A 17,743-nucleotide genomic window follows, 5' to 3' on the forward strand; every position below is an offset into this window, starting at 1 on the left:
ACACACATTTTGATGGGGATATGCCGAAACGCGTTTACAAGACCAAATATTCGGGTTAGAAAAGGGGTACCCCAGGTATAATATCCCGGTTTTTAAAAACCGGGATATGAGCATATCCGGGTTTTTACCGGTGTTTACATGGCCGTGCGCGACCGGGTTATTGCTAATATCCCGGTTTTGAACGGGTTATTGGCTGCATGTAAACATAGTCACTGGTAGTGATTGGAGATGAGCTGCACCTGCGCCCCATCGCCGGTATCGAGTCCCACGTAGGAGATGGAAGGATATAAAACTGGAGCGACTATAGTGAAGGACGAAAGAGGACCAGGCCTGGGACAAATTTTACGTGTTTGCTTTTTATTTATGCGCACCAGTCGTCCGTGAGGGGCTGGTGCGCTGTTTTGTGTTTATTTTTGAATTATTAAAATGTTTTGATTGTCTGCCGGTTCCCGCCTCCTTCTTCCCGATGAATAGGAAGTTTTTATCATTACAGTTATATTGCAGCCAGTTGCTAAAATCATTTAAGTTCATTTGATTATACTGATTGGACTTGATTAGGAAAGCCACACACCTGTCTATATAATACCCTACAGCTCACAGTGCATGTCAGAGCAAATGAGAATCATGAGGTCAAAGGAACTGACCGAAGAGCTCAGAGACAGAATCGTGGCAAGGCACAGGGTCCTAAGAGCACAGTGGCCTCCATAATCCTTAAATGGAAGACATTTTGGATGACCAGAACCCTTCCTAGAGCTGGCCGTCTGGCCAAACTGAGCTATCAGGGGTGAAGAGCCTTGGTGAGAGAGGTAAAGAAGAACCCAAAGATCACTGTGGCTGAGCTCCAGAGATGCAGTCGGGAGGTGGGAGAAAGTTGTAGAAAGTCACATCACTGCAGTCCTCCACCAGTCGGGGCTTTATGGCAGAGTGGCCCGAGGGAAGCCTCTCCTCAGTGCAAGACACATTAAAGCCCCCATGGAGTTTGCTAAAAAACACCTGAAGGATTATCTGGTCTGATGAGACCAATATAGAACTTTCTGGCCTTAATTCTAAGCGGTATGTGTGGAGAAAACCAGGCACTGCCCATCACCTGTCCAATACAGTCCCAACAGTGAAGCATGATGGTGGCAGCATCATGCTGTGGGGGGTTTTCAGCAGCAGGGACAGGACGACTGGTTGCAATCGAGGGAAAGATGAATGCGGCCAAGTACAGGCATATCCTGGACGAAAACTTTCTCCAGAGTGCTCAGGACCTCAGACTGGGCTGTATGTCAAAAGCTGAATTAATATAAGGGATTGGTAAAGTTCAAAAGTTTAAAAATAGAAAAGTTATGAGATAAAAAAAAAAATATATATATATATATATGTATATGTATATACATAAACCTAAATGAACAGAATGGATGTGTAAAGATCAGGAGTGAGACTGTTAAGACGGATATCTTCAGATTATGACGTGCAGGCCTGCAGTTGGCCGAGAGGATGCTGAGAAGTCAGTGCTCGGTTTATTGTTAAGATTAAAGCATGGCTGGTGAGTGGCTAGTAAGCTCTGGTTATGTCTGTATTTTAGCAGCTTATGTGGAATTCCACTTTGAATGTTTTTTTTCAAACAAACCTCTTGCATGGATAGACCTAACAGTTGTGGCCGGATCAAACGGAACTCTGAATTTGTCTTAAAGGAGGAAACCCTGTGGTAAGATCATTTATCCTGAGAATATTATACCATACAGTATTAAATACAGTGGAAATAATATCATGAGCAGTACACAATGCTGTTTATTTTTTAAATCATGCTTACAAAAAATATTACGGTAATCAGTGGAACTTATTTCTTATGATTCTTGTTAAAGATAAAAAATACGTTACATATATGCAATATATGTGATGCAACTAACCTATCTCTCTCTCTCTCTCTCTCTCTCTCTCTCTCTCTCTCTCTCTCTCTCTCTCTCTCTCTCTCTCTCTATATATATATATATATATATATATATATATATATATATATATATATAAATAAATATTCAGAAGTTTGTGTCTGTGAAACTGTTCTTTCTCATTAAGCCTCCCAGAGAAGAAGACCACCCGACTGCAAAGATGAAAGTGAAATGGACAAAATTAGGAATGGTCTTCTTTCTGCTTCTCTCCTTTGTAATGACGGGCTGTTTGATTTGGCAGTACAGACTTCCCAAAGCAAAACCAGGTAAATTGAAATCCAAATAGCTTCTGTACAATAAAAGACTGGGGAAAAATCCATCAAACTTCAATAAATGGATGACAAATACTTATTTTGAATAAAAGAGACATTTTTTCTCACAAAAATAGAAAATCTTGTTCTTTTTTTACCTTATGGTTAGAAATCCCTGACAGCATTTACTGCTTCAGGGAACATCCTTCCATTTTGATTTTTCGATCTCCTTGTGCTTAATTAATGGTTTTCAGGAGTCTATGGATTACCCAGAGCTCGACATAGTGGCTTGTAGATTACTGCATGCTGTAAAGCCTGATTATAACTGGGGGGAAGGGAAAAACAACTTAGTCTAAAATACATGATTATAGACCGAACACTCGCCCCCATGCTCCATTTCATGTCAAATGCACTATATTATATAATGATAAATTACATATGCATGATTCAGGCATTAACACTTTTATGTATTTTATGTAATTTCTTTTATGTACGGCCCCAATGTTTTGTGCTGCCTTTAACACAAAATAGTTTATAATTGTTGTGTTTACAAAAAAATGCTAGTCACACTTAAAGTATTATATGTTTACATATTCGTCACAGCTAACATGTAATCTTTTTTACTTTGCAGTGGATAAAAGTTATGCAAAAGAAGTGAAAGAGGAGAAGATGTGCCCACTTTTCCCTGAGCCTGTACCATTGGAGCACCCGATACCTGTCCTCATGCAAGCTTTGGACAAGGTCAGACCGCCAAGGCATTTACGAGTTCTTTTGCTCTGGATTCCTGACTAGAAAAATAAGTTTGATAACTGTTATAACAAATATGATTTACTCCAGGTGGATGCAATTTTGAGGACCAGCATTGACGCAACAAAACTGCCGGCCATCTCTGCCATTGTAATATTTAATGATTCTGTATTGTGGAATGGTAAATTTGGCAGAAGGAATGGAAGTGACCCCACATCTTCACCAGTAAATGAACACACAATTTACAGGTGGGTTAAAATTGCTTTGCACACTTATGATTTGATGATTATTCTCCACTTTCTCTGGCATAGGGGTGTTTCATGATTAATTAAAGTTTAAATGACGAGGCATAATTCAACTATGTATTCTTTTTACATAGACTATATGATCAGTTTATATCAGTGTTGCCACGTCCACAGCGCAGACTTGTTCTGCTTTTATACTGATGCAGTTGGCCTGATTTGGCAACCTACATGCACATAAAATGTTTAAGTAACTACAAGAGTTAAATTACACATTTAATAGCAAGGTCATATTTACAGTTATTCCATAAATGTTCATTTCAAAAGGAATCTAAGCAATTGCACAGGGGCAAAATTTCCCCAAGCATCACCAACAAAACATAAGTGACAAAAACTGTTGTTTAAATATCTTTAATGCTAATTGAGAACATTCTTAGAACTGGCAACGCTCTGGCAAGGTTATCTCAAAGTTACGAACAAACCTTTTTCAAGTAATGATAATAGAGAGTTTGTTGAAAGTTATTTAGTCATTAATAATAACATTCTCAAACCATTAGCAAACATTATTTAAATAAACATTTTTTATTTTATTTACATGAAATAATTTTATGAAATATTTTAGTAAACGTTCAAACTTAGATGGTTCAGAGGACATTACAAACTAACTTCCCCATATTGTTTGCGAAATGATAACATGGAATTAATGTTACCTTAATTTTTTCTCTAATGTTCACATAATGTTAGAAAAAAAAAGTTTACATACATAAATACAAAAATGTTTTCAAAACTTAATGGGAATTTATTTTTTTTAATTCTTAGAACATATTTTAGTGAGTTAATGTATTTGAGTTCCGCAATTTATGAGAGATGAATACATTTGGTGACAACAAATTTAATCAAAAAGTTGATTTAAAATTCAAATATACAGTAGATATACAAATTTACATTATAAACGAGGCTCCTTTCGTAATGTGCTTCTTTGTTGTTTGTTATGATTATACCTCCAAAGAATTGCAAGCCTGTCTAAAATCTTCCCCACCTTGATGCTCTATAAACTTTGGGAGGATGGAAAAGTGAGTTCCTTGGATGACCCCCTGGGGAAATATGTTAAGAACTTTACCATAAAAAACCCTCTAGAGAAAAGAAGGAATCATGACTTGAAGGCCACCTCTAACGGCGTGAGCACTAGAGAGGCTCAAGTCCACGTCTCCTCAGTTACCCTGAGAAGGATGGCCAGTCAGCTGTCAGGTGAGGACCACAGTATCTCAAGGTGCTGTTTAGATAATAGCTGATGATTAGCATCTATACGATTAGTGCTGTAAAAATAAAGAAGGTGAAACCTGTAATCAGATCAGATGTTTTTAGGCTGAGAATTTCCATGGCTACCCTAATCAGCTCTGTTGCCTAACATGACTAATTGGTTTTGCCTCTAGTGTATGATTAGACCTGGAGGAATGGCCTAACACACTGTACTCAGCTCACCCCACGCTGATGTTTATATAATGTGCCAGAAATAGTGGTGCTGATTATACTGTTATTGTGTTCAGAAATTGTGATTTCAAGTTTAAGACAGGAAATTTAGAATGGAAAGAATATATATATATATATATATATATATATATATATATATATATATATATATATATATATATATATATATAATTTTTTTATTTTATTTTATAGTGCACATTATAGTAATGTTGTAGCATTCAAAATGGCAGCTTTATAGTTTTATTTTTTTATTTGAGTCACATATATACATATATATAATTTAAAAACTGTATATTTTGGATTCATTATTAATTATAGGTTTACCCAGGCGGCTCCGGGCAACTACTTTACTGTGGAAAGGCAACACTCAGGCTGCTGTGGATTTATTACAAGATGATGTTCTCGTGGCTGATCCTGGAACAAAGTAAGCTAGTACAAAGATAGTATAGTTCTCTCTTCAAACTTGTGTTGAAAGGATGTTTTATGAATGAGAGGAGGTGTAAATAATTAATGACAGCAGATGCAATGAATGCACTTGTGGCTTCTCCCTAGAGGAAGTAATTCTAGTCCTCTGCTGTCCTCAGATGCCACTACAGCAACCTGGCCTTCTCCCTGCTGGCCCACGTGATGGCAGAGAAGGTAGCGGGGATGGATTATCAGCAATGGGTGTCTGAAAATATCCTGCAGCCACTGAGAATGGAGGACACTGGATTTGAAATCACCTCTCAAATAAAGAAACGGATGGCGATAGGTGTTTACTCAAGCGGCTATCCCGCACCCCTCTATGACCTTGGCTGGTATAGACCATCAGGGCAAATGTACTCCACACCTGCAGACTTAGCCAAACTAGCAATGATGCTTCTGGGGGCATACCATCCAGTTCTCCAACCTGAGACTCTCAAAACCATGCTAACTTCTCTGTTTCGCTGTGAAAATAGCTACTTTGCTGAACAAACTGGCACACCGTGGGAGGTCAATGAACAGTTGGGCTATGACATAATCCGCAAAGATGGAGATCTGGATGGTTATTCAGCCTCAATCTCCCTCGTACCTCGCTTGAAGCTGGGGTTGGTCATCCTAATGGCTGGAACCAAACCTGAAGATGAGGATCTGGTGGCTAAAGTCTACAGTTCACTCATCCCCGCCATGGAAAGTGCCTTCAGAGATGCACCTTGTGTTTTCAATCCTACTCCGGACCCTGATCCCTACATTGGTTACTTTACTTATAGCAACATAACGTTCTATGAGATCAAAGCAGATGCAGTTGGAGTGCTTTCTCTGGAGCAGTTTGGACCTCAAGTAGACACGATGGTTCCCATGAAGTATAGAAGTTTGAAACTCAGTTATCTGCAGGATAGGGTCTTCAGGGTGGTGTTTGAGAAGGAGTACCCATGTCAGCTCAAACTTAACGCTGCTTGGGTGTCTCTTGAATCTCAGGATGGGCAGCTTTTCAACTTTTACATCTTTAATAAAAAGGGGCTCTCACCAGGATTTGATGTCCCAGGGTTAAACACTTATAAAGTCACACGGATACCTCGCAAACCAATTTTCAGTGGTTGAAGAAATAATTTGATCATGCTTTTGAGTTAATAATCTAAAAGGTGCTCTTTAGGATGAAAGTGTCCAATTCTGAGGAACTTCAACCTATGATTGTACACATTTTAATAAACTTTTGGGTCGAGATGCTGAATGTATATTTAGAATACCTTTTCTTCTCTTTATTTTGACCATTTTGAAAATGGTAATTTTTATGTATAGTATCTCCTGCTGTTGTTTTCCCTTTCTTCAGAGGAATATCTATACACAATGGGCAACTGTCCGTTCTTTTATGTGTGTTTTGAAGAAGCTTGAACTGTGTGTCTTATTTCAAAGTAAAGTGTGTGCCTTCCCTAAGCATTTGCACCTGTGTATCAGTTTCCAAAGCACCCCATTTTGTGTAACCTTGATCCGCACATTGCGGAGTTCAGTTAGAGGTAGTTAAAAGCATATTTCAGCTCTAATACTAATATTTTTTTTTCTAAACATTTTATTTGTCTTTGAATGCAAACCAGTGTAAAGGCCCATTCACATCAAGGATGATAACTATAAAGGTTTTAGTTCAATTTAATTGAATGAGAAAAGGGAAATCCATTACACAAATAAAATGATATTGACACAGACACAATATCATTTGAATCACATTCAGAACAATTAAAAAAACGCTAAAAACGTTCACAAACAATCAGAACCCATCTGACTCTATAGAATTTAAAGGTCCAGATCTACAGTGTGTGATTGATCGAGTGTTAAAGTGAGTTGATGTGGATGCTAATACAGTTACTGTTATATTTTTCTTTATAGTTATCGTTCTTGGTGTGAACAGGCCTCATTTTAGCATCTTGATTTTTATCAATAATGTAAATGTTATTTTTCTAAATCTATATACTTTTACAAATACACCGTACAATGTAGAGCAACAGGATATAAATTATTTGTGACTTACCAATTAAAAATAAATGTATTTGTGCACACAAAGTCCATCAAAGGCATTTGAGCCAACATATGGTCTTGCTGAGATAAACACTAGCTGTAATCTGCTGTCAATGCCCTGTTGTTTCTTGGGAAACAAGTATTGAGGATACTGACAACTGGCAAAATCAAGCTGTACATCACTGTTAACCTACAAATCCTGAAAAATCTATTTGTTAGAGGAAAGTTCACAAGTAACCATAAACTGAAAAGACACAAACACTTTAGACTGAGAATGTGTTTTTTGTTATTGTTATTTATTTATTTTTTTATGCATAAAGCGTTCATCTTTTAGGATGTTAATTGAATGTTTTTTTTACATCTTGACTCTGGAATCCTACAGCAATTGCATGCTCCATGTAAGATTTGACAAAAGTAAAGCATGGCTTTAACATTAATAAATTCATACTAATAAATAGGCTACTAACTGATTGTGATTGAGCTCACTTTCTCTATGGAGTCAATCAGGCTATTCCTTTTATAAATACAATTGTGTTGAAAGCATGAGCTTGGTCACAAGAGAGCATTATTAATTTATAAATTATTACTACTACATTATAAAAATTATACTGTCTATATAGAGACTGCGTGTCCAGCTGTGGACGCAAGATGTCACTGTATCATCACAAATCGGGTTCGAACCATAAATACGAAAAGGTTTGCATATATGTACATATACAACGATGTCATTTTTATTTTTATTTTATTTTTTATGCTATTCTTTTCGGCTGTCTTTACAGCGTTTATTATTATATCCTTGGATAACATCCAAGTAGGTTATGAGTTCCGGAAAGCGCATTCCGTACTTCCGTATACACTCGTTGCAAATTCCACTCGCCGAAATGTCACGAAAACACCCGAAGTAAAACGAAAGGTCTGTCCTGTAGGACTGCTGGAGGCGGCCACAGCGCCATGTTGAACGGAATCATCACACTCCGTGGAGATACTCTCGTCAAAGAGCAGTTGTAAACAAAGTGTTCTTCATTTTCCAAAGGGGGCTCGCCTGTCAAGATCGCCCTGGCAAAAAGAGGCCAACTAGATCCTCGGAAACCCCGGCCGGGGAGGGGGAACAGCCCCCCAACCTTCAGCAATGAAGATAAACCACAATAAGCGCTAGCTGGCTAACTTTAGCCTGCTACTCTATCAATAAGCTAGGTAGCCTGTTAGCTCAAGCTTTTCTATCCGCTCAGACACCGGCAACCTGCTCCTAAAAGGCCCGGTGTTTACGTAACTCGCCAGCAATAGTTTTTCTTACGTGGACAGTTTAGCCGCTAGCTAATTTATTATTGTAAATATCTGTAAAGCCGTGCGTTTGTTTTATTTTGTTTTTTATTTGCGATGAGTTTGCCGCCGAAAGCGGTGCCAAAACCAGCCGCCGCTGCCGCCGCTGGACCTGGACCTGGAACCGGACCCGGACCGTCACCCTCGAGTCAGCTGCGGGCCACCCTGACCCCATTGCCGCTACCGCAGGGGACACCGGTGCCTCAACAGCCGCAGACACAGTATCCTTCTCTGAAAGCATCTCGCTTCATTACAAATCTGTATATGTGTTTGTGTTTCAGAGCCTAGTGAGCCGCCTGACGTTACCTGGTTGGCTTTTTTTAATATCATAGGCATTCGATTGAAGGTGTATATGATGCCCAAATCTGCTGTCTAGGCAGGCGGGGCAGGTTTTGACAGCGCTGGAGTGTGTTGTACTGTGTACGTTATCGGCTAATACCGGCTTTGATTTGGTTTGGTTGTGGCTTAAGTCAGGTTTTGTTTCTTGAACATGGTGGTGCTAGCACGTTAGTGTAGAAACAGTGTTTATGTGGCTTTCTAAAGCCGATCTGTCATCCCGCATCCGGTTTGGGCTGATCCAGCTTGACTGTGCTAAAGCTAGCACTCCTTTTCTGTTTCGCTTGAAAAATAAGAGAGCGCATTTAAATGATATTTGTATAACTCACTCTTTATGTTGTTATAAACAAGTGACTGAATTTCCACTGCGATTCACGCTAGAAATGTTAGTCAGAATGACAGCGTCTGTCCATTCACTGCATTTGCTTTAAGCCACTGCACCACAGGTGAACAGGGAGAATTAGATAGCACCATACTTACCTTTGTGATTGATTACAGTGTATTGTTATGACAGTACATGCTTTGCTTAACACGTTTTCTGAAATGTTGTGTTATTAAACAGATGAGGCAACAAATTAATGCCAGGATTTGTTAGGTATCTCTTATCACTTAAAAATAAATAAATCCTATCAACTATGCCAAAATTCAGGAAAAAAAATGTTTCCTGTTTTTTTTATGTTATATAAATCCGATGATTGATATATGTACTCTATAAATATAGATTTTTTTTATTTAATGCATAATGTTATGCGTATAGGGCAATGTGGATCAAATGTGTAGTGTATACCCAAATGTTTATTCTGTTTTTCCTTTGGTCTGAATGAAGACATTTTCTGTAAGCAAAATGTCACGAAATCTTAAACTTGACAAGTGCATAAAAAATGACTTCAAAGGATTTTCACCCAACAAAATTTCTAATTCTGTCATCATTTACTTTGAAGGTATTCAAAATTAAAATACTGTGGAAGTCAATAGCTGCCGTCAACCGTTTGGTTACCAGCATTCCTCAAAAAACATTCTTTGTGTTCAGCAGAAGAAAGACAGGTTTGGAATAATTTAAAGGTGAGTAAATGATGACAGATTATTTTTTGTTTTTGTTGTTGTTGAACTATTCCTTTAAGATTGTTTCACATCTTGGTAAGGTAAATGCTACCCACATATACCGTTTATTTCTCTTTCTTATAGTTAGGTAGGGTGGACTTAACACTGCTCAGGCTATATGTTTTCCCACAGAGAAAAATGGTCATACTTTTGCTTGCCCTCGATGTCTTGTTGATATTTCTTTATGGCTCTAAAGCTTAACGCCCTTTTGTTGTAACTGTCTGTGTCCCTCCGACAGCCTCTTGGTTGCTGGACAAACAAGTTGCTGTTTGACTGTGTGGGTTTACAGGGCAGTTTTGGTATATCTGACTTCTACTGTAACGCCCACTTGTCATCATAAGCAAGTAAATATCATGACATCTTGGTTTGGCATTTGCGATGAGTCACTTAAACCTGTCTTAATTGTTTTTTGGGAGTTAAAATAACAGGGCTAAAGATTAAATTAGACTATGTGTACATGGGGAAACAGTCCCAACAATTCATAATAATAAAACAGTCTGAGACCGTGATGGTGGGAGATTCCCCCAAACGCATTTACAGTTAATGCTTTCTGTTTCCTTTTTTGGCTATGTAAAAAAATGTATCCCCAATGGACTAGATTCATGTACTTGTTCATTGACAGGAAATCTACTTGCAGACATTTCCTAGCTGAGAATCATCTGCTTTACACTCTTGCATGAGATATAAGATAACATATTGGTTTATATTCGGATTTGATGTCCTTCATGTAACGCTCTGATTTTTAGCAGGAGGTGTATTTATACCATAATGCACTTCGTAGCAGAAGAAACTTTAAGAGTGTTTAAAGCAAGTGAGGATCATTTTGAAACGCAGAGAAAACAAATCACTGTGACTGCTGTGTCATTGCAAATGTATATCTTCGTAAAAGAGACTGTAGAACTAAAAATAAATCTGTAACCTACAAACCAGTCGAAGCTGTGGCTGTGAAAGGGTGACGTGGTTTTGGAGCTTGAGATTACTGGGAAAGTTTCATGGCAGGGCGCCAAGGGAAAGTTCAAATGAGTAACTAACAGCTGTTGTTTTACCCTGGTTACAGTAAAGTGTACATTATCTCTGTTTGAACTCTCTCGGTGTGTATGTGCCTGTGGTGCAGTGGAGGAGGAAGGGTTTCCCCGCCCTCTTAACAATAGCCTGGTTGTACAGACAGAACTGAGGCGGCACGGCTCTGCTGCGGGGCTGGAGATGGAAGACGCATCTCCATCCTCTGTGCTCCAGATCTACACAATCAGCTTCTTGTGTAGGACAACCTTTTTGCAACAGTTGAGGATTTTCACTTGTGTGAGAACCTGTTTCTTTGAGGAATCGCACAGTACGGCTCCATCCTTCAAAAGACACTTTGTGTAGTCATGTGAAGTGTGGTTGATAGATGTAGGAGTTTTGAGGACCGTTGGTTTGTAAAGTTTGCTTCTTTTTTTTCTGGTGTGGCTAGAGGTTGTTAATGCTGTTGGGAGCCAGCATGTCTTGACAACAATGTGAATTCAAGTTTGTGGCACTCAGCCCCTGTGTCGGACCTCATGCTAACTTATAGAGGAACAGAAAAATAACTGCAACATGAGTAACACACGAGTTTCTTTCAGAGCTTGACAGTGAGGGTTTCACAGGGCCAGTGTGATGGAACTGCATCGTCATTATATTTGCTGATTGTGTAGGTGTTTTTTTAAGCCTTGCAAATTTAAATATTAGTATTTATGTGATGTTCTGAATATTGTTGTTTACATATTTCGTTAGTTCATGCTTTCTTTATGTATCAATCAGACCCGTGACCTTGGTGTTGCTAGTACCATGATCTAATGTTTGAGCAACAGGAATGTGTAAATGTAAAAATCAATAGTTGTTTAAATCATAAACATATATCAAATCATAGTAAAAATGATTTTGCGTGCTAATAAAATGTATATATTTAGCATATCGAAGCATATTTTAATTAATCAGCATATTTAAATAAACATTCCAAGGTGAACGTTATCTATCTGCATTGATAATTTGTGCTGGATATCATATAGAATGTTGAAAGTGATAAACACATGGAATATTGTTCAAAATTTTGGGGTCTGTAAGATTTTTTTTTTTTTTTTTTAAGTGAATACTGTTATTTGGCAAGGATTCATTAAATTACAGAAAATGAAGTCAAAACGTTATGGTTTTCACAAAAGTATAAAGTAGCAAAACTGTTTTCAACATTAATAATATGAGTTTTTTTAAAGCGCAAAATAAAATTAGAATGATTTCTGTAGGTCCTTGGTTGAACGATCTCTAACCTTTTGTTTGGTTAGTGATCGTTCAACCAAAAATAAAAATTCTGTCATTAATTACTCACCCTTGTGTCTGATTATGACTGGGCCATATTACCAAAACCCTATATGAGTGATTTATTTAAAGATAGCAAAATATGTATTTTCTGTAAATGAGGTTGCTATATGGTATCTGTATCTTCAAAAACAAAAAAATTCCTCAAAATTATTGAAAATAATACAAATGTGAATGTAAAATGTCAGTAATAAAAAACTTAATTATAAAATCATTTTAAAAAAGGCTTGCGTTTCCACTGCCAAAAGTACCCTTATTACTTGGTAGGCATGGTGTATGCTGGAAAGTAGCGATCTACAATGAACCGCGACAATAAGCACAGCTCTACCTCTTTATGTTAAATGTAAGTTTTAATGAACAATAATAGCCATTATAAAAGTATTAAGTACAAAGTATAAGAGGTTTGTATAAGGAAATATAGACAAAAGCAAATAGTTCAGTCGAATGCATTCTACAAAGTCAGTGCTGTACTAAGGTAGAGTTAAAATTAAATATATTAACTTTGAGCTCAGCCAAAACAATATGACAAATAATAGATTCATGAGACCACGAATGCCTGTTAAATTTAGCCTACCCAAAACAAATTGTATCTCATGTTTAATCACTACAGAGACACCAGAGCCAGCAACAAATGTCAGAAGGACTGGCCGAGCCGAGGCTGCTCTCGGCCGGATACAAGAACACTGAGCGCCCGGTGATCGCCTAGAGCTCCGAAATCGGCATAGCAAATTTTCCAATAGGCGCTATCTTTATAAATAAACCACAGATTTGAGTTTTAAACAATTACATTCTTGTCCGAAAAACCTCTACATTTCTTGACACAATAACAGTAATATTTATAAAATTACGCAGTTTTTGGCCGATGACGTTTCCTAAGTCCACAAGAACAGACAAGAACTTATATTGAGAAACGGCTATTGTCTGAGTGAAAATATAAAATGATAAAATACACTGTTATATATTTTTTGCATTTGCGCACTCTGATGTAAATAAGCCCAACACTCACAGCTGAGTGGAACAAGTGAAAGAGAAGCTTTGATTTATCCCCTTGTTATCATGCAGAAGTAATGATCCTAGTCAACTAATCATTCGTTCTGCAGTGAGTTTAGCTCCACCCTACTGGTACCCTTTGCTGTGCTAGGTACCCCAGTGGAATCGGAAGTGGAAGAAACTTCTGACAGTGCAAATGTACATAATTCCGTACTATACTGTACTGTACTAAACCGTATCGATCATGGGAATCAAGCCACAGGTACCACATTTTGACAAAATTGTGCATGTATTTGACTGTTTAGGCGCGCACTTTAAGCTAACAGTTGACTTAACATGTCCGTGTTCTGTTCCGACTCCATACAACTCCTCAGTCCATCTCCTGAGGAACAGCGCAAGTTATCTTCTGTGCTTTAAAAAACCTAATCGAATCAACTTTAATAAATCAACCACATCCCATTTTGCTAAAGTCACGATAACTTGATTTTACTTATTTTTCACGTGAAATTGGGCTTTTATAGAGGAACAGAAGTGCAATGCTGGAAAGGGGATGGAATAAAGTTTGTTTTATCTTGCGTTTATTCGTTTAATATCCGTTTTATCACGATACTGTATTCTCATAATCGTTGGAGGCCGAAATAGAAACTGTATTTAGATTAATTAGCCTTTTTTTTTTTTTTACAAAAATCTTTACGTCAGCGCAGGGTAAAGTTAGTTCTGTTACAGGTCTGCGCCTGTTTTATCAGTATGCCCTTTCCCCTAATAATGCTTCTTACCTTTTCTGTTTTGTCTGTTTTCCAAGTTGTTAGATAATCTACAAAGAAATATCATTATTAACTATCACTTAAAATAGTAGTGTGTTGCTAGCTATAAATATATATATATATATATATATATATATATATATATATATATATATATATATATAATTTTTTTTTTTTTTTTTAATTGGACCAGTCAAAATATTGGCAAGACATGTACAAGTCTGACCATCTGGCCCAGTAGAAAAAAAAAATGAGAGAATGATTTGTATATATCTGCAGAACAGGTAAAACAAGCTAATTTGCATGTGGATAAATGTGATCTGCTTTATTCTGTCAGCTTTTCTTTCTGAAATCACTGTGCTTGAACAGTTTCCTTCATGCATTACGTGTGTGTTTTCCCACCTTGTTGCTGTGTTTGGCCTTAAGTACTTTCTGCCCCAGAGTTTTCCTTAATTTCCCCTCTAGGATCCCAAGAGTGTCCCTGGACGAACGAAGCTACCCCCCACAGCCCCTCGCTGCTGTCTACAGTGTGAGTTGAATGTTTCATTTTCTTTCTTTGGCTGACTTTCACATCTAGACACAAACTTGTTAACCATGCAGCTTTACCTTAGATGATCTGAGCCTGTCCCTTTTGCTGCAGTCATTTTAAAGAATATAACTGGTTCTTTAAAGCATGTTGTAGAAATAAAACCATTCTCGTACATATGGTTGCTTTAACTCTTATTTGGGATCAGACCACTCCTCTCTCCCCGCAAATGTAACATTAAAATATTTGACTCCTAACCTCAGTGCATTTGAGTCATCAACATGAGGACCACCATGTGTACTGGTGGAAGCTGTTTGCTGCTGTAGCTATGTAATGATTCAGGAAAGCGCCAAAAATTGAATGTGTTATTCATTTCTGTCTTTCAGCTGTTTTTTTCTTTCTTTTTTGTTTTATTGCAAAATGTAACGTACATAGTTGAGTTTAGAGATGCTAGTACATGTTTCCAGTCATTTTGAAAATGATGGTTGACAATCATTACATAAATTATGCATCATCCACTTCCACAAATTTGGCTAAAATAGCTTTCTTCCTTATTAAGATTCCTGGAATCCAATGAATCATATTCAAACATAATTAAATATTTCAGTGAATTTTGAGAACGCACTTAATAATAATAAAAAATAAATAAAAATAACTAATAATAAAAAGGTATACGATTTTTACATATAAACAAGACTTTATATCTTTTAGATATCCATGTGTTTCTAATGCTGAAAATGAAACTTAAATAAACCTATTGCATGATGTAGCATCTTCCAGATTTATAGTAAAAATACCACAAAAAGACTTTTAATTTTTATTTTTATAAAACTATTAATATATTTCTTAATATTCTGTTCTTGGCCAATCTAGTGTCGAATGGCTTTTAAAATATTTGACACACATAAAGGGCAAGCTAGGTGTTTTATATTGTTGCCTTAATAGGAGAATTGATTTCTGACAGCTGGCTGGACTGACGTGAGGTTGAGCGAGCAGTAGTGAGGGAAGTGGACGGGTGGGGTGCTTTTTTTTTCTTTTTCTGCTGAGCTAGTCTTTCTCCTGTTCCTGCTTCCTGTGTTGGGCCAGAAAGCCCCTCGTTCTGGGAGCCAAAGCGCTGTGTGTGTGATCTCACCCGCCCCTTCTCAGCACAGCAGCACCCCACCCTGGAAAAGCCCAGGCTGCTGGGTAAGATGCGTAATCTCTGCAAATAAGTGGGTCATTCTCCACCTGCTGCTGTTGCCTGGAAAAGCCAGCAAGCCAGTCATGTGAAATTTCAGTTGTCTAGATCTGACTGAATGATTGTCATTTAATACATAAGCTGTATGACCGAGGTGGAGATGTTTATTTTTTCTATGTCTGGCATGCAGATGGCTGTTCTTTAGCCATCACAGTAGGTAAAAACTGGCTGCTCTCTGTATGAAGCCTTTGATCTGTGAGGAAGACGACAGTACTGCAGGTTTCTTGTTTTCTTTAATGAGTTATGGAGTAGCTCGGGCTGCAGTCTCTCACCGTGCAACCACCAAGTTAATCTCATTATCAGTTTCTGGCCCTGCATTTACAATTTATAATTACAGCAGCAACTTTAAAAATCCAGGCAGAACTGACAATGACACTGCACTCTCTCATATGCCTGTGTAAGCGACGGTTATGGATAGTAACCGCCATTGCTGCTGCTGTAATGAGTATTCACAGGAGAGTTTCATGTGGTGACTAATTGCTATCTACATGTAAACAGAGCTTGCTTGTTGTAATAGAAAGAACTGGACTTCAAGACGTAGTCTAGAGTACACAGGAATAAGCCTACTTTCTGTTGTTGAACCCTGTTTAAGCTTTGTTCACAGTTAATTCGAATATGAGGAAAGCTGCCTCAAACTATGGCAGTTCAATGTATTTGAAATGATTTACTTCCTCAATTAATGTTTCTGGTTTTACTGAACATGATTCATCAGTTTTTGTCTTTCATCAGAATGTAATATAATCTGAAACAAGTGAAGCTGTTTGACTTCCTTATTTGTTTGATGATATCAAGGCTGTGGGTGGGGAAAATCATGTTAACTATTGTAATAGCTGTTGCAGAAATATACAGTACTGTTGAAAAGTTTGGGATCTGTAAGATTTTTATTTAATGAATACTTTTATTTAGCAAGGACAGATTTAATTGATAAAAAGTGTTAATAGAGACATTTATTATGTTAATAGCATGTATAATGTTTTGAAAAATCATGACACTGAAGATTGGATTGGATAATGGCTGGTGAAAATTCAGCTTTGCTCTCGTAGCAATAAATTGCATTTTAAAAATATGTTAGAAAACAGATATTTTAAATTCTATTAAATTTTCTAAATTTTTACTGTTTTTTTTTTTTATTAAATAAATACAACCTTGGTGAGTATAAGATACTTTTTATTTGATTTTATTCAAAAACAAGCCAAAAAAATATTAACGACCTCAGACTTTTGGATGGTGGTGTAGTTTCTCTAAAATGGATAGTTGAGCCCTAAATGGAAATTCTGTCATTAATTACTCACTGAATTATGAACTATCCCTTTAAAATCAAAATATGTGAATTGTGGTACATGCTAGTATACAGATTAAATAAGGTTACAACAACAGAAAGATTTTGGGAGTAGGGCTGTGTGATTAATTGCAATCGTAATAAAATCAAGGTTTGAGCGTGCGATTTCTAAATCGCTTTATAGCACGATTTTCCGCTGCCCCGACCTCCCGCAGTATGCTATCTGAACCAATCAGAATGCATCGTGCTTAAGTGGAACGCGAGAACAGAACAGACTGGGCATATGCCTAACTCCAGGTTCACACACACTGTCTGTGATTTTTTTTAATGTGCTTTCGCGTTACAATAACGCGCTATCGCTGCTGTTTCTTCACCGCATACACATACTGTATACGCACTGCAAACGGAGTACGTGTGAACCTGTATAACGTATAACAAATCTATTTCAACGTCTGAGGAACCGCTACAATGAGCTATATGACCAATGTGAGGCAAAAAAAGAAAAAAAAAGTTTAAAATTTATAATGAATGCATTTGTGACTGTAAACCATGTCTGTGTGTGTCAAAATCGTGATTAAAATCAAAATCGCAAAATTGGTTAAAAAATCGTGATAGTTTTTTTTTTTCCATATCACACAGCCCTAGTTGGGAGATGTTGTGATATTCTTGAAGGTGAACTTTGACCTTCATACTCCACTTCCTGGTCACAAAACCTCCACCAATGTCCCCCC

At 37.3% G+C, this 17,743-nt stretch overlaps 2 protein-coding genes across 3 annotated transcripts in view; both read left to right on the forward strand.

The window, feature by feature from the left end:
• Positions 1–1,422: 1,422 nt before the first annotated feature.
• LOC113068881 (putative beta-lactamase-like 1) lies at positions 1,423–6,915 on the forward strand. Of its 2 annotated transcripts, none has more exons than XM_026241767.1 (7): positions 1,423–1,690; positions 2,023–2,197; positions 2,814–2,923; positions 3,020–3,177; positions 4,181–4,419; positions 4,981–5,086; positions 5,247–6,915. In XM_026241767.1, the coding sequence occupies exons 2-7, from the start codon at positions 2,092–2,094 to the stop codon at positions 6,220–6,222; spliced, it is 1,695 nt and encodes a 564-aa protein (XP_026097552.1). In that variant the 5' UTR covers positions 1,423–1,690; positions 2,023–2,091; the 3' UTR covers positions 6,223–6,915. The 2 variants fall into 2 exon arrangements, with proteins under 2 accessions (XP_026097552.1, XP_026097553.1); XM_026241768.1 differs by having other exon boundaries at positions 2,059–2,197.
• A 1,119-nt stretch (positions 6,916–8,034) lies between these two features.
• The window catches only part of LOC113068883 (eukaryotic translation initiation factor 4 gamma 3-like), a 44,547-nt gene continuing 34,838 nt past the window's right edge, over positions 8,035–17,743 (forward strand). The window contains exons 1-2 of the mRNA XM_026241769.1: positions 8,035–8,672; positions 14,412–14,499. Of these exons, the coding sequence (XP_026097554.1) occupies positions 8,509–8,672; positions 14,412–14,499 (252 nt within the window). The 5' untranslated portion in view covers positions 8,035–8,508. The remainder of the gene's footprint in view (positions 8,673–14,411; positions 14,500–17,743) is intronic.

This window comes from Carassius auratus, unplaced genomic scaffold, assembly GCF_003368295.1.
Source record: "Carassius auratus strain Wakin unplaced genomic scaffold, ASM336829v1 scaf_tig00000254, whole genome shotgun sequence".
NCBI lineage: Eukaryota > Metazoa > Chordata > Actinopteri > Cypriniformes > Cyprinidae > Carassius > Carassius auratus.

Excerpts from the sequence above, each read along its gene's own strand:
- LOC113068881 (XM_026241767.1), top strand. The coding sequence starts at position 2,092 with ATGAAAGTGAAATGGACAAAATTAGGAATGGTCTTCTTTCTGCTTCTC. Across the intron at positions 2,198-2,813 it reads ACTTCCCAAAGCAAAACCAG|TGGATAAAAGTTATGCAAAA; the intron begins GTAAATTGAAAT and ends TTTACTTTGCAG. Across the intron at positions 3,178-4,180 it reads AATGAACACACAATTTACAG|AATTGCAAGCCTGTCTAAAA; the intron begins GTGGGTTAAAAT and ends ATACCTCCAAAG.